Source organism: Scophthalmus maximus, chromosome 8 (genome assembly GCF_022379125.1).
Source record: "Scophthalmus maximus strain ysfricsl-2021 chromosome 8, ASM2237912v1, whole genome shotgun sequence".
NCBI lineage: Eukaryota > Metazoa > Chordata > Actinopteri > Pleuronectiformes > Scophthalmidae > Scophthalmus > Scophthalmus maximus.
In genome coordinates, this window is record NC_061522.1 from 14,551,937 (window position 1) to 14,577,171 (window position 25,235).

The window sequence follows — 25,235 nt, forward strand, 5'->3', positions numbered from 1 at the left end:
TCCTCCCTGACTTTTTTTTAGGCCTGTATTTGATTATTTGACTCGAGTGAGTGGTTTTTTTCCATTTATTTAGAATATATGAAGAAGAAAAAATCAACAAAGATTTTGTTGGGGAAATAACAACTGCAAGTATACCCGTCTAGATTAGCCCCCACTTTCTATTTTTGCACCATGTTATCATTAACAATGAAGTGTTCGTGTCACATGAGCCCCATCTGAAGTTCTTTTGCTTTTCAGCCGCAGCCACAGACTGTTAAGGTTTTGTAATAAATCACGCGTAGTGTCAAGCGTAACTGGCGTCTGTTAAACTAGTGGTTTTATTTATTTTGAGTCTATTCCTTTACTTCGTCTGCTGCGTCCTCCCACATTAAGATAAACTCTACACAGTAAACAGCCTGCTGAACAGAGCAGCACAGGTCCTTTAGTGTCAGTGTGAGGACAAGTGGGTTAAGGTGCTAGGCTAAATTATGGGAATATATGGGGGTCTGCAGTGCACTATTTGGCATTCCAGCATCAATTGAAACAATGAATCTGTCAGTCGATTAGTTGATGGAAAGAAAATGAATCTGCATCTGTTGATATACTATTACTAGTTGAAGTAATTTCCCCCCTTGTGAAATCCCCCCAGTTCCACCTTTTCCCATTTTAATACGTGATATTTGAAGGTGTCATGGGCCAATTTTACTAGTCTTTCATTTTATAAATCAATGGGTTTTTGAGTATCGAGTAAATCATTTGCAGATTCATCAACAATTAAAACAATGATTGATTACAGGTCGATCCTGCGACTTTCAGTGCTGGGTGGGTTCATCTATTTTATGTCCACTCTGATTGTGTGGTTACTTCATACTTTCGGTTTCACCGTTGAGCCCATCCTGTCTGCACTTCCATCCATTGTTCGCCTGTAAGCGTAGGCCCGGGTGACTGAGTTCACCATCGAAAAAACATCTGATTTCCAGAAAATAGCCTTCACATAATTTGGAGTAATGTCATTCACTCATCACATCAAAGAGGAGGCACCTTCATTTTTCATCTTCACTTTTGTCATGAGCTCACGCAGCCTTCTCTTCCGTGATGGAACCTCACATGGCAAAACCATAAAGGCCACTGTGGAAATTCAAGCTTAAAACGTTGCTCTTTTTTAATGGGCACAGTAGCAATAACACCTGAACCTAGACGACTCAAGTTATCTCTCACCTGAATGACCTGAAGTACAAAATGAAAAACGTGCACACTGAAATAAGGATTGATGGGATGTATGGACCTGGCCGAGTGCAGGGTGATGGGAGGCGACCATGCTGAAGTTTTTGATACCTTTGTTGTTGTCTTTTAGTGCTGTTTGGACCACTGATTTATTGTGTAAACTTCTGATACCTACCTGTTTGTAAAACTACCATAGAAAAACATCATGGCCAGTCTCTTTATTGTCCGTTTTTTAAACAAGTCAGATTCCTGTAAAGTCATACGAGGAGAAATGAGATGATTTTCATTAAGACATCCCTGATGATGTAAACATTGATAAGCTGAGATGTTCTTAAAACCTCCAGAAACCCTGGTGAGCAGTTCTCTAGAAATTTGTATTCTAAGCTTTGTTGCCTTAAAAAAACAAACATATATACGTCTCATACTGTTCACCATGTTTCAGAAATTAAAAGCCTTAAATTGTGAAGATCTGTCTACAAAGATGAATTTCACCTTACATCACATCCTGACGATCTTTGTACTTTCAATGTGCGTCGGATCTAAACTCCTACTGGTCCTGAAGTCTTTTCAGGAGGCCAAAAATCGGAGTCTCACTATTGAATCACTGGTGCCCCACATGTGCGGATGATCAGACAGATATATTTGATTTTGATTTGAATTAATCTTGTATTGGAATAGATGGATCTGAACCCATTTGTATTAAAATGATAGAACAGTCCAGAGTCTTGAGGATTAAGTTGAGATTTATTTCGTATACTGAAACTGTTTCAAAAATGCAAATAGTCATCATACCCCGAAGAAGCATTAATGATGCTTTAGACTACTGGCAGTGGGGCTCCTGTCATTCCCTGAAGTGTTCCCAGCTTTTTATTTCTGAAAAGAAGGCGTCTCCGGGGCAGGAGGTGTAGTTTACCACCTGTCTGTGGCCATGGAGGGTGAAGTCGGTAGCCAGTGCTCCTCCATTGACCGCACAACGGACCAGCCGATGGCGCAACAGGTCCATGGCATGGCGAGAAGGCATGGTGGCAGTGTAGTTACCAATGATTGACACCCCATACCCAATCTCATTGTGCCCCCTGGTGTGCCTGCCGAGGTATGTCCAACCTCTGCCTTCATAGATGTAGCCATCAGAGCCAACCACAAAGCTGAGGGCGCAAAGACAGCGCAGCACATGATCAACACAAGACCAAAATAAGTTTAGTTAAGTTGATGCAAAAAATAAAATATTTGATCCAAATATTCTAAATTCATGCCACATTCATTTCAAAATACATGACATTTTCAACAATATTTACTAATGTGCCTGGAAAAACAATTAACCAGCAGTAATCTGACAAATACTCCTGCTAATATTACCAAGTTTTAAATATTTCCAATCAAAGGAGTAGTTGGACATTTTAGAAATATGTTCTTGTTTTCCTTGCTGAGAGTTTAATCAGAGCCAGGCTAGCTGTTTCCCCCGTGTCCAGTTTTTATGCCAAGCAAGGCTAATTGCATCCTATCGCCAGGTCCCTTCTTAATGCAGAGACATGACCTTCTCATATCTCTCTAATCAAGAGACTAAATGAAAGTTTTTGATGTAAAGACACTGGTTACCTGTATCCTATGTCACTCCAGCCGCGGTCCTCCTGGTGGATCTGCTGCATGGCTCTCATGTCTCGAGAGCACTGTGGGAAGGAGAGGCAGGGTGAGGATGGCTCATAGGTGTGGTGGACATACAGGAAGCGGAGGGGCAGAGACAGTGGAATCGGGGTATCCTGGTAGGGTTTTGCCCCCCACTGACAGCGAGGGATGATTTGAGGGCAGTCTGAGGATAGGAGGAGAGAGCACGAGGGTTAGGACACTGCTGACCTCCAGTGGTTTAACTTTGCATCTTGCTGAAGTGATGTATAGATGTGTTGTCCTGAGTGTCTTATCACATCCTGATGTCACTTTTTCTGCCTGTTGCCAAGTTACTTTTAAAGGAATCCTTATCACAATGTTTGTTAATATAGCCTAACATATTTATGTAAAATAAAATAAAAAACATCAGCTGATTTATTGTTATCTGTTTTTTTATAAACTTGCAAAGTTTGATATTGTATTAGGTTGAAAAATGTATGTAGCAAAAATTGGACTATCCAAGAGCGAACAATGAATAAATAATAAGACAGACTATTTTACACATCCCATGGTTTAGCTTTTGTTCTCCGGCTGCAACAATATGTCAATTAAGTGATTGGTTAATTGCCAGTTGTCACTTTTTTGATGACATCAGTGCTCACCCCAGTACTTGTGCGCAAATGCCTGCAATCCACCCTTCACCGACTTCCCCACTCCAGTGTCCATAGCGATCCATTCGGTCTTCTCCAGCTTCCAGACCAATGCCAGAGTCTCCATCACCTGGCTGTGAAGATCGAGTGGCTCCAGAAGGGATCTGGAGATCTCCCGTCGCCTCGGGCTAACATGGCTGCTCACGGCATCCAGACCCTGCCCCTCATGCAAAATAAAACTATAGTATCCTTTTAAGGTCATACTTAGGGCCTGCAGATTTTCAGATCCACTTAGGTTGCTGAGGTTCATGCCCAGTATGGCTCCATCCATTCCACCATTGACCACAGCATCAGTGGCTAGAGTGGCAGGCCAACGCAACTTGAACACCTTAGGGTGGTCCATGTTGTCCCAGCAACCATTAGGCCCCAGGCGATGAGATGGTGGGAAGTCCTGGAGGCTGAGGAAGGACAGGCCCAGTGTCCTGCCCAAGGTAAGAGGGAAGATTCCAGCTGCTGGCTTCCCCTCCATCTTTGCTTTCAGTCCCGCCTCGATCCCGAGCAGTAAGGGTGCAAGGGCGACCGTGGTGCCATCTTGAGCGAGAACCACCCCACGTTCCTCTCCCTGGTCAGTCACTATGTGGTGAATGGCCTTGTCAAAAAAGCTGAATGAAGAGGCATTGAGGATGGCCGTCTCAAGGATGTCACCATCACTGTGATTATATGATGAACCCAGGAAATGGATGGTCATTGCATCATCATGGCCAGCGGTCCTCCGCAGTGCCCTGACCAGAGCCAGGGGCGACAGACCAGGATTGGAGTCTTCAACCTGCTGCACAGCTCGGATGAAACTATCCATGTTACGCAGGTGGACACCTGATGTCAACGCAAATGAGGAACAAAAGAAATGCTAAAGTGAGTCCGAGAATGAACTCTTTAGTTACTTGAAACAACACTCATACTGTATCTCTTCCTTAATACCATTATGAAAGTCAATTTATGAAAAATTTCAGCTTGGATCACTATTTCTTTCAAGTGTAAGACAGGGGGTTTTGATACCCCCTCAAATGTCTCTGGCACAACTAACTCATGATAATCTTCGCAACTGTGGTCAACAAAACACAGCCTCTTTTAAACTTACCTATCGGCTTGCTGCAGACGGAAAATAAGCAGAGTGAAGCCAGAACAAAAATCAACAGACCAGAAAAAGTCATAGTGCAACTCCGAGTAGTTGCCTCCAAAAAAACTTTTTTTTTCCTGCTAAACAGGAGATCTAAACTCTGAGGTAGGAAGGAATACAATAATCCTCAATATTCAGGCCTTCCAAAATGTAAATGGAGTAGCAAAGTTGTGCTCCTTACAACAACTGCTACACAACTCCTGACATGAGTTGTGTAGCTGTATTTGTGTGGGTGTACGTGAATGACTGCAATGTTTTGACCCAATAGAGGGGAGTACTCTTTGTACACTGAGGCCTCCAAATATTGATTCAGCCTAGTACATTTAAGTGTCATGAGGAAAACAAAGTATGGGCCGCCTAGTAAAGTCTATCACAAATCAGTGCTTTTTCTAAACATATTTTGGGTTGCCACTTTTCCCCCAGCTCTTACAGATTTAATAAACACAAATGAATGAACATTAAAGCAGATTTGGTTAATATAAAAAAAACTCCTCTTGGTAATTTAAATTAAGCTGTAAGAGGTTTTAAGAATGATCACATGAACTTGTGTAAGAGCAGGTTTGATAGAGACACATTAAAAGGGCCAAACTCATTAAGTGTCATTTTAATTTCAAAACCAAGCTTTTGGATATGATTGCCAAGCTTGACAAGGCACTGGAAGGCAGATAGGAGGGGAATTGGAAGACAAAATTAAAAGGACTCTTATTAACAATATTTCATGTTTTTCATTTATGTTCAGAAATGTTTAATTCTTATGTGTTTGGTATGTAAAATATATAAGAATGCTAATTACCATTCCCCAAGACGCAAGTTGAAATATTCAAATTGTTATAATGTCGAAAGCCCAAAGATTCTCAGTTTCCTTTCATAGACCAAATTCGAAACCAGGCATCTATTGTCATTTTAATAATTTGTGTTGAATGTGTTGAATGTCTCTGTAACCCAGACGTGTTTGTTGATTATTGATTCCATTTCTTTGCAGTTGCAAGTTAGAATTTCCTACAAAAATTCTGAATCTTAACATTTCATCAAAATATCTACTCTACTATCAGAAACAGTTGGTCAGTCTTATTGTGAGGTTTTGTGTTTTTTCTTTGTTTGTTTTTATATATCACATTAGGCTGACACCAACAATTTCCAGTCCAAACAGCTGATGGCAAATCTTCCATTTCCCTATATTGAGATAATAGTCAGATAAAACATGTGACTGCATCTGTATTGACTGGCCTGATGGGATAATACTTCACAGACTCTGATTGCACAGGTTTGTTTTGTGGGATCAACACAACACTATCACATGATCTCAACAGGGATGCGTCCGAAAGGTGTGGCTGCTTTACTTGTGTCACATGCTAAAGCTGCAAATAAAGTATATCTGTTAGCACAGTAATATTTGTACCAGTTTTTTATGATAAAATGTAATGTAGTTATGTGAAGGAATTTTCTTATAATTTACGATCGTTCTACCTTTTAAAGAATTACAGACATATGCCATGTAGGATACTGAAAATTAAGTGTAGAAAAACAAAGAGGGTAGGTAAGTCATTTGTTTGAGAGATAAAACATTTTTGCCACAAATGTGTGATGGTTAGGTATTGGGCTAATGCTCCAGTTGATTTCAATTGCATCTAAATCGTTAAGGGTATATAATCAAGGGTTATGGACCCTATGGACCTTTCTCATCAGGTCACACAAAAGTTTTAATTTTTTTTACAAAACCAATATGTAGTTTTAGCAGCTATAAGTCACACTGTGTTAGCAAGGCTGGACTTTTATTACTTTTTAATTATGTCTACAAAGCTTGAAGAATTTGTGCGAAATTTGCTCCACTGTAGTATGATATAAACTATGACAGGTCCTCCATGTTGCGTAGGGATCAGAATCATTTCTTTACTACCTTAAATCGATATTGGCATCAACCCCCGAGAAAATCCATATGGGTCGGGCTCTAGAAATAATGGAATTGATGGGGTTCTTCCCGTTGTACCAGGGTTCTACCAGATCCATTGAGTGAGTGAGAGTGACTGAGTGAGTGAGTGAGTGAGTGAGAGAGAGAGAGAGAGAGAGAGAGAAGCGACAACAGAAGTCCAAAATGTTTGCAAGTCACGTGACTCATGTAGACTTCAGATTGTTCCGGGAAGTTTTTGCTGCCCAATTATAATCCATTGTTCATTTTACGTAATTTATTTAATTAATAATTGAATGCTTTGATGCGCATGTTGATTTGAGTCATATTGCTGATGATATACAATCTGATTATTTAAACGTCTTACCCTTCATAAGCGCAACACAGAGGGTGCATTGACTCCAATCTGCTGCTACTCTAATGCGCCGCTGCTCACTTCCGGGAACTATTGAGAGGCTCCATGATCCGCCATTGCCGGGGGGAAGAAACGTCCATTGAAGTGACCGGCGTTGTCGCCACTCTCATTAGACGGCTCTGGGCCAAACTACACATGATAAGAGTTTAATCCGGTATGCTGGCGGGTGGCAACCAGTGTTATGGGGCATTACCGCCATCTACTATGTTGGAGTGTGAGCCCGAGTTTTCTTCCCAAAAACAAGAACCAAAACAAACAAAACCAAAATAAATACATACAAATGTAGCTATTGAATGAATGAATAAATAAATCAATTAAATTATTTGCATCCATCCTGTCCACTTCAAATAATGGAACATGCTTATTAATGAATCCGGTCTTATTAGTAAATGATGGATCATATACTCAGCGGCACTTTCCAGCCCAGAGCTGCTGATGTGGTCACGTGGTGTGCGTCACGTGACCGGAGAGGAAGTCAGCTGCAGCTCGCCGGGCAGTTGTGTCAGTCTGCGCTGTCGGCTGCTGTAACACTCATAAACACTTACTGCCGCAGTAAAATTCTGTCGGCGGCCTTTACATTCAGCTTTATGTTCGACCTAGTTATTGTGTTTTTTACAAGTGAACTCCATGGCTGCGACGGGACCCCGCGACTCCTCAGGTGACGTACAGCCGACATGTAACTCGTCTTCACTCTCGGCCAACTGTCGTCTTTACACAAGAGGACACGATTGCTTTTGCTCGTAATCACAAAGTTGTTGTTCGTGTGGTGTTTAAATCACTTTTAGAGCTGCTCTCTGGTTGTCTCAATACAGTTGTTGTTGTTGTTGTTGTTGTTGTTGTTGTTGTCGTCTGTCTGACTGTGTCCCTGAGGTTTAGGAGTCATGATCTCACCACGCGTGTTTTCCCCACACAGCTCTGTCAACATCAGGGTTTGTCCTGCGATGACTCTATGGTTTAATCCCGTGTCTTAATACAGGAAATTCGCAGCACACAACAGCTGTGATGTTGAAAAAAAAACAAGACCTGTTGATTGTCATTGCAGTAAAACTACTACATGCCAGTTATAGAGATTGGTATGAAATGATGCTGAACTCCTACGAGTCCTTCTTCATGGGACTTGATGTCAGCCTGCAAATAGTAATGATATAGTAATATATTGTATCATGTTGGTGGTTCACACTCAGCTGCCTGTTTGAATTAGTTGTCGGGCAGAACATGTATTATCATTTTGACGTGATAACATGCCGTAGACTCGCTGTTTTCCCCTTCTTAAATGTAGAGATTTGCTCCATTCCTCCATTTTTGTGTCACTATAAATGTAATACCATTGATCCGATATAAGATGCATTGTATGTACTTTGAACTTGTGATGGACATTTTCTCAATTTTCTAACAGTTTCTGGCAAATGTATAGTTTTTTTTGGGAGGGTTTACTGTCGGTTACATATATAGCTTTCTATAATAACAGAATCAGCTGACTAACGTTTATGACTGCTTGTAGAACTACACTACTACATCCCCCATGTAGCGTCCTTGCACTACTTTAGTTTCAGAGGCTGCCGTGCATGATTTCCTCGTCTAAAAGAGACTGTTGACTTGGTTGTAGATTCTTGAAGAAACCTCTTCAAGAATCTACATCCAAGTCCAGTTGCTCCTGATTCAACACCTTTGATTGTTGTTGAGATTTATTCCCTCCCCTTAAGATGCTGCTCTGCCAAATTCTGCCGCTACCCCCTCTTCAGCAAATCACCTGATTCTTTCATGCATAATAACAGCTTTCCTTCATTAGCTCCTCTTACGCATGGCTGGATCTGCAGTTTCTGCCAGATTGTTATTACATGAAGTACGACTGCACTAAGAATAGTGGCCCTGAGAGGGAGTTTTGACTTGCATGTGAAAGTTCAGTCATGGCTCTGGTAATATTCATCTTTTCAAGAAAGATTTCAAAGTCGTGGTCCCCTTACAAGACTGAGATGTGGTCGAAAGCCCTGAAGAAAAAAGTATTTTTTATAAAAAATTAAGTATTTTCATGCCAACTCGTGTTGTGGTCGTTTTTAATGAGCTATGAACCACACATACATAATGCCTGCTTTGTGTAGCAGCACACACACAGTACGTAGTCAATAAGCTTCAAGTTAAAGGGTCAGTTGACCCAAATTACAGAAAAACTTTTCTACCGTTTGCAGAGGTTTTTGCGATAACTGTCTCTCAGAGTTTTTCTACCACTCCCAATATAATTATTTACCTTTAGAGGTAAATGAATAAGAAATATATGTTTTGTTTTGTAATTAAGGGTCATCTCTGCAGAAGAAGGATGCATTTCTGTTCATAAAAGATATTACCTCCTACCTACAGATAATCTAGGACATAGTAATTGGTTTATAATCTCTTTTTATTGAAGATAATTCCTTCAGCAGCTTCCTTCAGTACAACTGGGACCTTGGACTCTCAGTCTGTGGGTGGCCTCCTGCTGTGGACTGCCAGACTAGATTCAGGCACTGATACCAAGTTGTTGACAGATTCCCCGTTATCGTACTGATTCTGATTGACAGAGGTAGCTACATCAGTGTTTCTGCCAACGCTCCACAGGCGACGGCGAACTGGAAGAGCAGGATATTTTCAGAGATTTATTCAGCTCGAGAGACGCTGTCAAACACAGAGGCACGGTCGGTCAGTGGCTCGCACCCAATTTTTGTTTGTCCCATTTCTATCCGCCGTGACGATCGACACACTCCTCCGATCAAAGATATGATTGCAACTGGTGTCTGCACATCTTGTCTGCTCTGCATGCAATGTTAAGTGGTTGGATTCTTTGAGCTGTTTTTCATTCTTCTAGTTCTCACCAAGGCACGCAACCCCTGTCAAAGCCAGGGCAACTCACCTGCCTCATTTGTTGCTGAGTTAATAACAATGCTGTCGCTCTAATTTTGTCAAAGCCAAGTGCTCAGCTGGATTGTTATTCATATCACCTGAAGGCATGTCGGATCCACCGATGATGACATTTACGGATGTAGAAAGTATGACGCGAGTCTTTGTTATGACATTATTACTCTACAAGGACACCAACTGCGCATGTATCCTCCCAGTGGACCAGAAAGTAGGGATGTCTCCCGATTCCAGTGCCAGTATAGGAAAGGCCTCTGATACTGCTGAAAATGCTGGGTCAGGCAACGGCGAATACGCAATTCTATGTACCCATACGGTACCACATCTTTAAAGTAGTTTCACACAGATAAAACTTTTCAATTTTTCCGAAACACCACTACAACTGGAGAGTACTGTTTGAAAGATGAAAAGCTAGAGTTGGAACCTACTATCACTCCCAAATAGATCTACTGCTTCGTTAATACACGCACGAGAAAAGCTCAATCTGAGGATATAATGCTTTCTGATGCGCTTAAATGTTGGTTTAAAACTCAGTATTAAGATGGTCTCATGAAGCAGAATTATTTCGAAATTTACCAGATAACAGATTTAAATATAAACCAGAACAGTCCATGCTTCAGATTCCAAACTAAGGACAGTTGAATTGTTGAGACTTTTGATTTTTTTTGTGAGGATACCCATTAGTCTGCATTGCCTGTCATGGAATGGTAACTATGAAGGGAACTTGGATCCTCTCTTCTAGTTTCAGTTGCTGAACCTATCCTCTGACACACTATGTTGCAGTTAGTGCTAAGTAACACAACACCAGTGGTGTATTCCTCCTGTTTCACTTCTTATTTCCATTGGACAACTCTGCTACGCTACTGGTTTGCTCTGCTGACTTTCTGAGTCTGTTGCGTTTGGAATCATCCCAACTCAGCAGTTCATCTGACCTTGCAATGCTGACTCTGAATACATGGTACAACTTAAATAAGTTCCCCAAAAGAGCAGCTGCTCCTAAATTATGTTTCTTTCTCTTTTTTCAATTCTGTCCTGAACGTGAGTGAACAAACTGGGTGACTCTAGTCATTATTGTTTCTTCTGAGCAGCCTGGTCTAGCAAGCTTAAAACACGTGACATGCATGATTGGCCTTCTTTGTGGAATTCTTATTGGATATGGTCAGTTCCTGCAGGGACATTACACTGTGAAGAGTTTGTATCCAATCAGTCCGTCCATCTGTCTGGCTCTCGCTACCTCTTTATTTATTTTTTCTTCAACATTTTTAAGTTTAAATAAGGTCATAGACCGATGACTATTTAAAAAGTGGACGAGCTACACATGAGGATGTGAGGTTTTTTTTCCCTTTCAACAGTGCAGAGGTTCACTCAAAGTAGCGGTCCAGGTTTTGAAAAGTCTTTGAAAAATAGTGTGTTTTTACATAAAACCTCAAACATAATCTACTCAAGCTTTTGCTCTTAACCTTGTCCAACCTTGCTGGGCATTAACACATTTTCCCTTTCATTTCCACTATCTGAAATATGTTTATATATAATAGCTTCATATTTATAGTTTAACCATTTTCAGTTTAACCTTTGCTTCAGATAATTTGTTCATATTTAAAAAGGAAAGAAAATGACTCTCAAATCAGTTTTTTATCTTTGTAGCTGAAAGGGTTAAATCACATGTGTTGCCGAGTTGAGCACATGCTCAAAGTGCCAGAGGGGATGGGGAGGAGTTAAGTCAAACACAATTGAGAGACAGAGAGATGGTGTCAGACTGAGGTGAAGGTAGTGAAAGCTGAAGGCAGACTCTTCAGTCTCGGTGCCTGTGGTGCTGACAGGATGCCGTCGCTGCTCAGCACTTTGACAATCCAGTTAGGTTAATGCTGGTGGTGGTTGCCTGCTGATCCAGTTGTTACAGTCACCACAGGGGTATCTTGGGTTCTTCTCCTACATCACTTATCGTTTAGTAGAAGTTAAACAAGATTAATTCATTAGGTTTTGAGATCAATTTTAAAAAATTAACATTCTTTCTTTTTCTTTTTTGTATTCCAGAACGAAAAGGCCTGTCCCGCTCAGTGAGTAGCTACGGCTCCACGCAAAGTAGTGACGAGCATGGCCATCACATTCACAGTCATGGCAACAGCCATACCAACCACCAGTTCCCCACAGATGGCCCAGCTCACTGGGCCGGAGATGATCAGGGAGATGAGGCCCTTCGCAGGAAGCTGAAATACTTCTTCATGAGTCCTTGTGATAAATTTTATGCCAAGGGCCGCAAGCCCTTTAAGCTGGGCCTGCAGCTGCTCAAGATCATCATAGTCACCGCTCAGGTATGTCATGTGTGACGTATTTACCCTAAACCTCTGATACTTTGAATTCATTTTTTTCATTTATGTCTATGTGGTCCATAGTTTTTCTGCCCAAACTCAGCTAAACTATATCTGACTTAAATATAAAAAGCTACATACCTTCAATTTAAATTACTCAAATGTTGACATTTTTTCGCTATTTATGTTATAAACACTCCAGTCCAGCAGAAAAACACAAGAAAGGAGTTACACAATGGAATTAGTTCTATCTCATTTTGATCCTCATCTTATTGTGTTCACATGGTTTTCTCAGCTTGTCTCATGATGTTTAAACAAAAGTTATGTTACCATAAAAAAAAGTTGGCTTGTACCGCCTTAATGATTTAGTGAAATGTTTCATGTAGAAGGGTCAAGTATTCGTTTTTGTTTAATTTGTTTATTTATCAGGATCAGTCTCATCTTCACTTCCTGGGTAGAGACAGTCATTGATTCAGGAGATGTAGACGCACTTAACAAGACAGGGCATAAATTATAGCACAGACTCTTAATATTGCTCCTGTAACGGGCCACCTCAGCGTTGTTCTCCTTCCTCACTCCTCCTCGTGACGTATCTCACTCTTCCCTCTCTCCTCTTTCTTCCCCCTGTCCTCCCGTCTTTGCTGCAGTTGGTGCTGTTTGGCCTCAGTAACCAGGTGGTGGTGACCTTCAAAGAGGAGAACACGATGACCTTCAAGCACCTCTTCCTCAAAGACTACGACGAGTCCTCGGACGACTCCTTTGCTGTTTACACGCAGAGCGACGTCTATGACCACATCTTCTACGTCGTGGAGCAGGTAATATGCCCTGAGACACACGGAAAGCTGCAAAATACATGAAAACACTTATTAAAACTCTGCTCCCCTTTTTAAAGCTTATTTTGCAAATATTGTTTGGATAGTTGCATCAAAATTGTCTTTGCTTATCTCAAGTTAGTTGATGGAAATTTGACCATTGGACGTTTTGTGTTTTCAACAGCCAGCGCACCAACTGTCCAGAAATAAACTGTGAGCTAACGATAAAGAAACAGAAACCCTGTTTTCCCCTTTGTGTTCAGCTCAGCCTCTGACCGAACTGACCAGAAACATCAGTTCTTTGTGTTGTTTTCCCTCAAGTCTCAGTATGGTTATGAGGCAGATTCATCCATTTTTTTCTACATTATTCTCCTCCTCCTCCTCCTCCCCCCAGTATTTGGCCCTACCAGAGACCACAGTGGGACGCTATGCATACGTCTACGATGTTGGTGTGAATGGCAGCGCTCTCTCCCTGTGCCAACAGTTCTACAAGAAGGGACGCATCGACCCAGCCAACGATACCTTCACTATAGACCCTCACATCCTCACAAGTACCTGAACTACACTGTGTCATGTGGAGGAGATGTTGCTGGCCTGTGATTTCCAATGCCACTGCTAAAACATCGCTGTCGTGGGCATAGTTTGCATGTAGCTTGGTTTTAAACAGTCCGTCAAAAACTTTGCATTTACCTGCAAATGTTCCAGGGTTGACAGTTGTTGTCCTTAGGCAGCAACACAAACATATAGCTGGCGCGGATTCTCAATCGAAATCCACTATATATTAATAGCAGTGTTTTTGTCCTGTGATGGCATTTCATGTGAATTGATTTACCCTTTGTCCAAAATCAGAACAAAGTCAGAACTCCAGTTTATGTTGTTGTTGTTGTTGATGATGTTCAAGTACTGGCCTTTTAATGATATTTGGTAGGGAAATTAAAGGAAAGGCTATGACAAAGCATTGATTTGTCACTAGCAAATTCTTACACACAATTCAAGTCATAAATTATGTAGCATACCCTCAAAGTTTCTTACTTCCTCACGTTAAACACACTTGAGTCCGATTTTAACAAATTTAGAGGAAGTAAGATCCACAGTGGAAACAACCTCATGTTTAGATTTTATTTTTATTCTGATGTGCTACATTTGTAAAAAAAAAAATTGTAGACAAGATTTATTTTTATTTTGTACTCGCTGTGTACAAAGCAACCATAGAAATTCTTTTTTGTTTTGTTTTCTCCTGTCTTTGATCGTAACTTCAGTGTATGCCAGTATTTACTCAACAGAACTTTTCTCTGCCTGTTCTCCACTGTCTTCAGCCTGTGTAGGTGTGAACCCTCTGTCGGTTCCTCCATCTCAGCTCAGTGGCAGCTACAAGAACTTTACACTCAAGTTCCACAAGTAAGTCTTAATTTATTTTGCATTGGCTTCTCGACTTCTCGCTTGGCCTCCACCGTGGAGATTATCTCTGTTGTAACGGATGATGACATTCAAGAATTATCTCTGCTGCACACACATATTCAAGCATGTGCATTGCCACAGCTTTATATAAAAACACACACAGGGGTATGCATAGTTTGCATCGGTGACTCACATGGGACTGATCATTTCAACAACATCAATAATCTGCTTCTGTGTCTGAAAACATACAAATATTGAACAAATGAAAAAAATAAGTTTTTATCATCTGCCTATCTGAAATTACAAATAAAAACCCTGAATATAGAATTGAAAACCTCCCTAAATAAAGAAAGCAATACAAATACATTAAATTAAATTACATTATACACTGTATATGAAGGTGTTTAATTTACTGATGTGCTTGGTAAAATATAAATGTTATGTGTTGTCATCTTCAAACAATCAATTTTACCTGTACTAATATAACATGGTATGGAAGGTGGTGTTAGAGATCTTGATGTAATGGGCCCACAGAACAAGTGTGTATGAACACACTAACAGTGACTGGGCTTCTACTCAGTTAAATCCCAACGACCTGTGGGATATCAGAAAGTGTGTCCCCAGTTTAAACTGTAAGAGGCAGTAAACCAGTAAACAAAAGACCATTTTCTTGAATCCCTATAAAGGTTGTTAGCGTTCATCACACCATCACACCACACCCTCGGGTGTGACAGAGTTTCACTCTCAGTTGAATTCTGACCTATTTTATCTCTCCCAAGGCTCATTAATGTCACCATAGCGTTCCAGTTGAAGGCAATCAATATACAGACCATCATCAATAACGAGATCCCGGACTGCTACACCTTTTTCATTACGGTGAGAGCAAATCTTAAGGGCAACGACACGCGAAAGCCTAATCCAAAGGTAATGGATCACGGGTCAGAGTTGATGGTTCGGTTCCCTGCACTGCTGCAGGGCATTCACCTTAGATTTCATGGGTTATAACAGTGTATAGATAATTTAATGAATTGCTTAGCCAAAGAGGTTGGTTTTACAACAGGAAAGTGGCTTCTTGTGGCATATGGTCATGCTCTAAAAGAAGATTGTTTAGTTATTATTTTAATAATTTACACATCAACACCGATCCTATTTAGCTTTATTTACAGATCAAATTTGCATCAATATGACTGACCTCTTTAACAAATTAAATGATCACACCTTCAATTCGAATATATGTAGCTTCATTGTCTGAAAAATTTAAATAGAAACCAAAAAAATAAAAGTACAGCTAGGATGTGAACCATGTGTTGGTGTCCTCTGTCCTCCAGATTGTTCTGGACAACAAGGCTAACAGCGGCAAGGTGAAGATCCGGTTAGAAAACCAGGCGTCAATAAAGGAGTGTAAAGACCCGAGTGTCTCCGGACAAGGTGAGACTCCAGATTAGCGAATGGTTGGGACTCTTGGAAAAGAGGAGAGGGCAGCATGTGACATGAGACTCAGAAATTATAGAACGACGTCAGCAGTTGTAAAGAAGCGGAAGAAACTTGAGGAGTGTTCAGGAACACAAGGATGTTACACGCCACATACAATTATTACATTACTGAACCAACAGGATGTTTAAGTGCATGAAACTGATTTACAGTGGGGGACAAACATTGTTATTCCCACATTGAAGTGAAAGACCTCTCACAGTTTTCCCCCCCCTTCCCCCCCCCCGGCCACTGTAAATCCCCAGCTGAAAACTACTCGCGTGTTGCTTTCGACATCATCGTGGCTCTGGTTTGCATGGTGTCACTGCTGCTCTGTGGACGCTCCATAATGCGAGGCATCATCCTGCAACAGGTGAGCAAAGTCTGTTAATATCACAGGAGAGGAAAACACTACAACAGATTGAGAGCTCTGATTAATTAAAGGAGCATCAAATCAAATCAGTCCAAGCAGAGTCATGCTTCAGATGCTGAGCTAATATTGAAGGAAGAAAAGCTACTGGAAAATAACATTCTAACATGGGGACATTCAAATGAATGTGTCAAGGTAATGTGCATCAATATACAGTCAATAAACCTCTAACTGCATTTATGTCCTTACTCTTCAAGTTTGGCTAATTCCTCTCACCATCTCTATGTGCTTTCCAGGAGTTTGTGCAGTTCTTCAAGGAAACTCTGGATCGTAAAGTGTGCTGGGCAGACCGGCTGGAGTTCATCAACGGCTGGTACATCCTCCTTATCGTCAGCGATATCCTCACCATTACTGGGAGTTTCATCAAAATCGGCATTGAATCTAAGGTGTGCCCTTCAGTGACATTATCTGCTGTAGGTTTTCTTGTGGTTGGTTGCATGCTGTCGAACATGCTGTACGTAAGTGATTGTACCAGAGTTGCCAAGTCATCTTATAATGCGCCACTTTGAACTTCTTTTGGCTTATAATCAGAGCTGAATAACATTATTTAGCTCCTCTATTTAAGTCTCTATTAAGCCCAGTTTCCTCTTCCTACGTCAGTAAATAGGATGACACAGATTTAAATTTACTTATGTGTAAAGAAGCGCGAGGAGCCATTCATCACCCGTTTTAAAAGTTTAGCAATGAGCAATATTTAAAATCACAAATGTGTCTGTCACTGTAATGACTATCATGTTCATCGTCAAAGCTCGTATCTTCTCTTTACTCCTGACAGAACATGTCCGCCTATGACCTCTGTGGCATCTTGTTGGGGACCTCCACACTCCTGGTGTGGGTGGGAGTCATTCGCTACCTCACATTCTTCCAGAAATACAATGTAAGTGGCAGATAAACTATTGCGCATCAACTCGTGCTGTTGCAACTTGCTGCTGATTTGAAAATGTTCCTCTTAAAGGTTTGATGCAATGTAATGAATCCAGTAAATCTGTTGTCCCCCGCTTTCTCCCACACTGTGATTTGAACTGTCCAACGTAGATTCTGATCATCACGCTCCGAGTAGCGCTCCCCAATGTGATTCGCTTCTGCCTCTGTGTGGCCGTCATTTATCTGGGCTACTGCTTCTGTGGCTGGATCGTCTTGGGACCGTACCATGTCAAGGTGAATAAAACTCTCCTCAACAGGAGTCAAACTCCTCAAGTTAACTGTTAAAGGTATGCTTTTTTATTTAAGTGAAGTCTCATGATACGGTTTCTGCTCATTTCTATCCACACTCCTACCTCAAATAATACTCACCACCTGTTTTAAAAGATGAATATTTAATTTCAATGTAGTATCATTGGTAGGATTTATTTCAGTCTGTAATAAAAACAAACAATTCGTCAGAAGAGTCAAAAATCAATCAATCAAAAACTACATTTTAGTCTCTCTCTACCATACACATCCCAGAATGCCTTTCGACTAATAGATGTTTTATATTTTTTCATTTTAAACACTTATTACAAGGTGAGCAACACTTTTTTGTCAATACAATAATTTTTTCACCTTTTGTTTCATGCATATTCCTCTCAAGTAGGAATCTCGCCTAGAATTGAAATGTGCTCTAATTACTCAATTAAACTTCTGACTCTTTAATAATAACAAAGTTTAAGATTAAACGCAAAGTGCGCGCGCAAAGTGCGCACTTGCACGATTATTTTCATTATTGATTAATCTGTTGATTATTTTCTCGATTAATCGATTAGTAGTTTACTCCATAAAATTCCCGTGTTACCTCAAACCCCAAGATGATGTTTTGTTCAAAAATCTAAGATATTCAGTTCACTGTCATAAAAACTACTTGAACCAATTAATTGATTAGGAAAATCTTTGGTGATTAATTTATTAGTCAATTACTAATCCATTAATTGTGGCAGCTTTACTCTTAAATCATTTTTGGTTTTATCTTATTTCAAACAACTTCTACCTTGTAATTTGTCTTAACATGTCTTAACAATAGACATGTTAAGTATGTATTCCAGTTTTTGATAAGTTTAAAATTATAAATTCTGAAAATACATCCATCCAGTCAGCCTAAGTAACAGAATCGGGTTAATGAGATGAGCCTCCTCATTCTTTGTAACTGAGGGGCTATAGATGAAGAAATGTGTACACTTCAGCACATAAAACTGGACTCACAGCTTTTGTCCTTCTCTCCCCCAGTAGACCTGCGGAGTATGTGCAACAAATTGCTCAAATCAGATTTCTTTGGGTTTACGCTGTTTTCTTGTTGCCATTTGTGGAATGTTTGCTGTTTGAAGCACTACACCACATTTTAGTTATGGTCATTGATGTTTTCAGAGATTCGATGGCGCTCACTGTTTTCTCTCCCTCAGTTCCGCTCCCTGTCCATGGTGTCTGAGTGCCTGTTCTCCCTTATTAACGGGGACGACATGTTCGTGACGTTTGCGGGGATGCAGGAGAGCAGTACTCTGGTGTGGCTGTTCAGCCAGGTTTACCTGTACAGCTTCATATCGCTCTTCATCTACATGGTTCTGTCGCTGTTTATTGCTCTCATCACAGGAGCCTATGAGACCATAAAGGTAGGACATGGGGAATCGAGTTGACATCAAGGATTATCATTTCTGTTGTCTTTTTTTTCTGGGTGCCAGAATAGTGTGTAGCCTTTGAATGAAAAACAATAATGTATTCTCATTGATCTCCCCAGCACCAAACCCAAGAACCCTGCCACATCACGGACCTACACGCCTTCATAGCAGAGTGTACGGACGCACCAAGCTCTGGGAAGTTCAAGGGTCTGGAAACCTCGCCATGCTCCTTCTTCTGCTGCTGTGACAGGTGAGGAGCATGGCAACAGCAACAATCATCTCTCTGTGGGGTCTCAAGACACACACAACAGATGATTGATCGACGTGGCCTTGATAATTATTTTGGAATGATTTAATGTACGTAAACTGCAGCAGGAAACGATTGCTCACAAACATAAGCAGCAAAGGAAAGAAGGCAAAAGACATTATGTGAGCTAACAACCTCAGTATTTCACTAGTTTAGAGTTGAGGGACATATTAAAAGCAAAACTATTTTTTTTTTAAATGGTTTTAGTTATGACACCATAACTTTTGATAATATTTTGAGTTAGAGTTAAGATCAGGTTTGGAAAATGTTTTTCTCCAATGATTTGTAATGTTGTAACAGAATTTGTCAACATGTCCATACATTTCATTAAATGTGACAATTATTTGACTCTAAATAAGAATATATAAATCATGATGTAGAATTTTTGTTATTTTTTTCCTCCCAGAACGACGACGTACGAAGACGTCCTGCTGGTGAACTGAGGTTGATCTCAGTGACCTCACTAGCCTCCCCTGCTGGCCACAGGGAAACACTGCACAGACTCCTGGCGCCCTCTCCTGCTGGGTCAGGGTCAAAAGCTAAGCACTCACCTGAAAGACGAACCAGCACTCTGTACAAGGAGTATGTACCAAAAAAACAGTCTTTTTATTGGAACTGTGATTTTATTGTGTCCTCATTGGCATTGGTAAGAAACTGAAGGCGGATGAAGGACAGGACCTATCCTCTGTAGGAAGAGGAAGACTCTGCTGCATCATGGAAGATTAAAGACTGCTCCTTGTTGATATTTTACAAAAATCAGTATTTTTTCTTATGTCTATAATAATGCACAAGGCTGAGCAAGGAGCAGGAACTGCTTTCAAGAAATAGGTACAAGTGCCATGACGGAGACTGCAGTTTTTATTTTTGTTTTTTTCCACTATGATAGTATTTCAAAATGGGTTGCCTCTAGAGGATAGTGCTCTCAAAATGAGGCATTTATACAAAACACATATCCAGCAGCTTCATCTTTTTACCAACGTACTCTATATTTCAAAATAACAATGTCCTTCATTGCAAAAAACTACTCGGCAGACAAAACTAGAACGAGAGGAGGAAATCCAGCCTCTACTATTCTGCCTTTTTCTTTTTAGACAATCAGGGAGGGCGACAGGACCACAAACAGATGTACACAATGAGGTTTCAGGTGTTGTATTGACTTAATTTGTTTGCTCTCCAGAGAGTGTCACCTACAGTATAAAGTTTCAAACGGCTCACTCAGCTGTGGTTGATCTGCACAGGCATCACATTGCCTTCGAATGTGGACCTTTGTTTGTGTTTTTGCTGCTGCACTGGATCACTGCGGTGGATTATGTTGCATTTCTCCGAGTCATGATCGATGCGACGGGATGCACTCACTCACTAATGAAGCACTCAGTATTGGTTGTGGTCAGCGACTACAAGTGAAGCTGTTCTCCAGAGCCATATGCATGTACTGTGTGCTTCTTTAATGATGCCCTAAAGTCTAGAAGTTAGACTTGTATCGTAAAATGGTCTTCAGAAAAAAAACTAACAAACTTGAATTGCCTTACAGAATGGAGCAGGCTTTAGTGTAGATAACAAGAAGATATAATGATGGCAGCGATCTATTTGTAGCTCTACAATGATGTCTTGTCATAGCTGCATTATTTGTTGTCTTCATAATTGTGTCTTGTCTAAAGACTGTAGTCCAGTCACTTGAGCTTTATTGATTGAATAACTTTGTTTTGTCTGTGTCTTATGTACCACATAAAAAACGCACAATAGTTTTGGGAGTCTCACAGTCTGGACCCCAAAAGGTTTTTTTAGGAAAATAGTTTCTTTTATTAAGGAGAGGTGATCTATGACCCAAGAAGTAACCGGTTCATTCAATGGAAGATGACAGAATCTCGTATTCTGTCTAATAAACAAACAGTGTCACATTTAAATTCAATGTTCTTATGGATTTTGGATGTGGATGGAAAATGTGTGCCAAACGTACCCATGGCCTTAAGTTATTACAATGCATGTATATTATCTAGTATTACCTAGATGTACCTTTCGAAGGTATCGCGTTTTTATGCAAATTGTCTGCGCTTGTACTTTAGAAATACAAACATGATGTCATCATCTTGGTTTCATATGTGTTGCCAGTCTAGTAACTCAATTTTCCGGTAATATTTTTTGATATTAAAGCTGTTTGAGGAAGACTGTAAAGATTCTTATAGTTTCATTCAAATGCAGTTCCTTTGATTTGTCAGAAGAGGGAGCAAGTAGTTCATGTGTCTGGATACGAGTTTATGCATCAAAGTATGAAATAAATGTTTATTTTTCTGCTGAGAATTTAAAAGAAACTAGGAATCTTGATTTTTGCAAATAAACCCTTCAGCTCAAACACAGCTGTTGTGAATCTCCTGCATGTTTGAGTTGAGACGCTGCAGCACAGAGCTCTCAGAGGAGGGAAATTACAATTCAGGTTTTTTTTCCTTTTCTCCTCTTCAGAGCAGACCAATATGATGAGCTCATTTCCTGGCTATTGAGCTTTTCAAGCGAGGCTTGGCAGCTGATGTAGCACATCTTTGCTTTCCACCCACTTAACCTAATATTGTCATACATTATGTACTGCTCTGATGGTTCACGTGGGAGTGTGTGAGAGTGAGAGGCAAAGCTGGGGTTCATGGTTTTGTGAATGCATCTCATAGATAATGAGAAGGTTGGACATTTGTAGTTTCAGTGTGCTGCTGTGGTTAGGTGTGCTCTTTTGTTAATGCCAGCTTAATCTCAGCTAGAATTGAAATGTGCCCCAATTACTCAATTGAACTTCAGACTCTTATATTAACAAAGCGCTTAAGATTTAAAAAAACAAACTCAGACCTGCAGCCATAGTTTCCTCTTGTCTTGAATCTTATTCACTGAGTTTGTGTTTGGTGTGTGTCTGTCTGTTTGTCTGTGTGGCGCTTGCAGAGTGGGTCTTGTGTCGCAGGCAGTGTGTGCAGCTGTCTTCACTGCGAGATGTTTGGGCAGATGTGTGACCAGACAATGCTAAAGAAACTGATTTAAAAGAAGCCAAGTCTGTGTTTAGATTGTCAGTGCATCCTAATTCGGTTTCGCCAGAGCCAGGCGCTGGGCCACACCCTTGTGTAACAACATTACAAAGCAATCGGAGATGGATGGGCAGGATGTGAGGGGATTTACTGGCTTTTCAAGCTCTGTGATATAATGATGAATGCCATTAGTGCCTAGTATAGTCAAATAAAAGACAAAACTACAATGGTTTATTGACATACTCCTGGTAGATCCACACCTTAGCTTCCTGTGGCCAGAATTTCGCATGCATTTTTTTTTAGGTTCAGATTAGTAAAATGATTTAGTGAATATCAGCTAAAATTGTGTTAAACCCTGCTTTTAACTGATGCAGCTACAGATCTAGCCTTTAAACTGCGTAGTAACAATGACTTTTAAGTTGAAGAATTTTTTGAGAGTTTGGGGTTTTCCCCCTCGCTCAGGGCCCCTGGCTGACTGGAAAGGCTGACAGGCTGCGGATGAAACGACTGTCAGAGTCATGTACAGAGCAGGGACAGAGAGAGGCCGAGCTGAGACATGACTCACACATACTCTCACTCCTCGTTTGAGCCACACTGAGAACGTGTGCGCTGAAGGTTTCTGGTAAGCTTTCATCCCCCCTCCCCCTCCCCCCCCCCCCCCCCCCCCCTCTCCCCGGGCTTGCATGTCTCTATTCTCTCTCCTCCTCTCTGAGTTTTACTCCAGAAAACAACAGCTGGTGTCGGACGTCTTTAACACATTCACTCTTTCTCTCTCTGTGAGTTGCAAAAGTCTTAGTGTGTCTTCCCCCTTTTCATTGATTTCTATTGTAAAGCCTGCAGCTGCAGCTCAATGTTCAAGAAAGAAAAAAAAAAAGCATTCATCCTACTGCTATTGTGGGTTTGTACCATAGGGAAGTGGACACTGTACTAGACTATGAGTGCAGGAAGTGAAATTTCAAGTTTAGAGTTTAATTCAGATGTGCTCCCAATTATCCAAATCTCAGGAGGCAGAAAAACAATTGATCGTATGAAGGGGGAAGAATATCATTCTTACAACTTGGTGTCTCAGATTTCATTTTGAGCACAGTGTGTGTGGAGTGGCACTGTTTTATTAGAGCCCGGAACTTTCCATAACCCCCAAGCAGAACCCCTGAGAACCCCCTGCTTGATGAAACGGAATTGCTTTTCCACCAGTAATGTTAATATTAAAGTGCAAAAACTCAGTGTACAAGACGAGTGCCTTCTACATGACAAGACTGCAAAGACGGGAGGAATATTTGTGCTTTTTTTGTAATTGAATGTAACTTCAGCATGTGTCTACAGACCAGCGAAACTCATATACTCCCTCTTTTTGTCTTGTCATCTGCAGCCTGAGAGACATATAGGGGCATCAGTGTCATCTCAGCTTGGGCTAGGGCAGGAAACAATTGACAAATGTCAGCATTTACTGGAAAGAGAGGGTTTAATCATATTATTTAATTAAATGCATTGTAGGAAATGTAGGATCCTGTGTTTGTGGAGCCTCATAGAAATATCTCTGCCTTTTCTTCTTTTTTTGACCACTTCTACTTTTCAACTTGTGTCTTTTGAGTCGCCCATATTTATGGAAGTGCAATACAAAACATTTTTTGGAGCACCCCTGTAAGCAGCTATGTATGACTCCCTGTATGACAACTAAGCTTGAGGATGTTTTGCTTATCCTTATTGAACTAAACTATACAGGGACTCCATATAACTTGTTCAGCTCTGTCGTCCTTGCTTTTGTTTGTGTAGGTCTATTCTGTGTAAGGTCACTGCGAGAGCACAGGAAACCGGAGTCAAATTCCTTTTATGTTTACACATGCTTGGCCAATAAAGCTGATTCTGATTCTGATATGTTTTTCTCAGTTTAACCCCCGAAAATAAATCAGAAGGTATTTTTAGCACTTCAGTCATCAGTCACTGGTACCAATGAATTGTCATGTGCTCAAGGAAAACGCATAATATTTACTAATTGCTTTTTTACAAAACTATTTCATCCTCATTTTTTCTCTGAGATCAGCTTTATTTCTTCATTGCTGCTGTATTTAAATAATGATAGTTGTGATAATGGAAAAATGTACCATTTGTTCCCTTCAGTGTTTTAGCTCATAAGCAAATCTATATCGCATAATACCATGTCTCTATTTTCAGTTGTAAAACAATAAAATTCAGTGGTGAAAAGTACATTTAATCAAATACTCCTGTCCTGAAGCAAAATTTTGAGCAACTCTGTGGTATTGTTCTTTTTTCTCTACTGCATGAAGATTTAAGTCACAGATTTCCAACCTTGTAGAAAAAAAAAAGCAGTGTGAAGACGGGGATCTATTTCCCATTTTCAGTTTTTATGAGTTGTTAGCAGTTTCTCCAAAGTATCATTTATCCCCAGAACTTCTCACATGGTTTCATTTGAAAAAATAAATATAAAATAGATGTGTGACTGAGTGCCAAATAAAATAATTCCCCCCAAAAATCAAACGTTCAAGCCAAACTCAGGAAAATGAATATATATTTGTGTATCTTTATTTTGTTTGTTCTTGTTTCTGTCAATACTACATACAACCTTTGTTTAACTAGGAAGTCACATTGAGATTAAAGCCTCTGTTATAAGGAGACCTAGCCAAGCCAGTGTCAATTGGCAGCATCAGACGCACAACAGGACAACATCAAATCACAGTAACAGCAGTTAATACTAATATCAGTACAAATCATATGGCAGCATTATTTAGGCATGTGTTTATTGTCAATTGAAGCAACTGCAGCAAGCTACCAATAATAATCACCTTGTGACCCAGCAGATTCATGAAGGGCCCTGACCCTGAGATTGGGAACCACTGGATTTGACCACATTACTACAGTAAAGTACTAAATCCACCTCCAGCAGCTACAACAATGAAATGCTGCTCACACATTTGATGTAATAATGTCAGATATAATCAGATATCAACCACAGGACACAGTCACTGCAGAAGGAGTACTTTTACTTTTAAAACTGTCAGTACTTCTAGCTGATTATACCCTTACTGAAGTGTGATTTTATAATACAGGACGTCTCCTTGTTGTGGAGT

The 25,235-nt window shown here is 40.4% G+C and overlaps 2 protein-coding genes across 3 annotated transcripts; one reads left to right on the plus strand and one right to left on the minus strand.

Annotated features, from left to right (window-relative positions):
• Positions 1-1,928: 1,928 nt before the first annotated feature.
• pglyrp2 (peptidoglycan recognition protein 2) lies at positions 1,929-7,313 on the minus strand. Of its 2 annotated transcripts, none has more exons than XM_035636013.2 (4): positions 6,906-7,313; positions 3,468-4,328; positions 2,800-3,010; positions 1,929-2,348 (listed from the first exon to the last, which is right to left on the minus strand). In XM_035636013.2, exons 1-4 carry the CDS (start codon positions 6,910-6,912, stop codon positions 2,045-2,047), a joined length of 1,383 nt encoding a protein of 460 aa, XP_035491906.2. In that variant the 5' UTR covers positions 6,913-7,313; the 3' UTR covers positions 1,929-2,044. The 2 variants fall into 2 exon arrangements, with proteins under 2 accessions (XP_035491906.2, XP_035491905.2); XM_035636012.2 differs by lacking the exon at positions 6,906-7,313 and adding an exon at positions 4,594-4,877.
• Positions 7,314-7,418: 105 nt separating this feature from the next.
• On the plus strand, positions 7,419-24,022 carry LOC118311893 (mucolipin-1). The gene is made up of 14 exons (XM_035636011.2): positions 7,419-7,611; positions 11,874-12,151; positions 12,796-12,963; positions 13,355-13,511; positions 14,277-14,358; positions 15,138-15,234; positions 15,687-15,786; positions 16,095-16,201; positions 16,495-16,644; positions 17,034-17,135; positions 17,294-17,416; positions 18,631-18,837; positions 18,963-19,093; positions 19,557-24,022. Exons 1-14 carry the CDS (start codon positions 7,581-7,583, stop codon positions 19,591-19,593), a joined length of 1,770 nt encoding a protein of 589 aa, XP_035491904.1. The 5' UTR covers positions 7,419-7,580; the 3' UTR covers positions 19,594-24,022.
• The last annotated feature ends 1,213 nt before the right edge of the window (positions 24,023-25,235 follow it).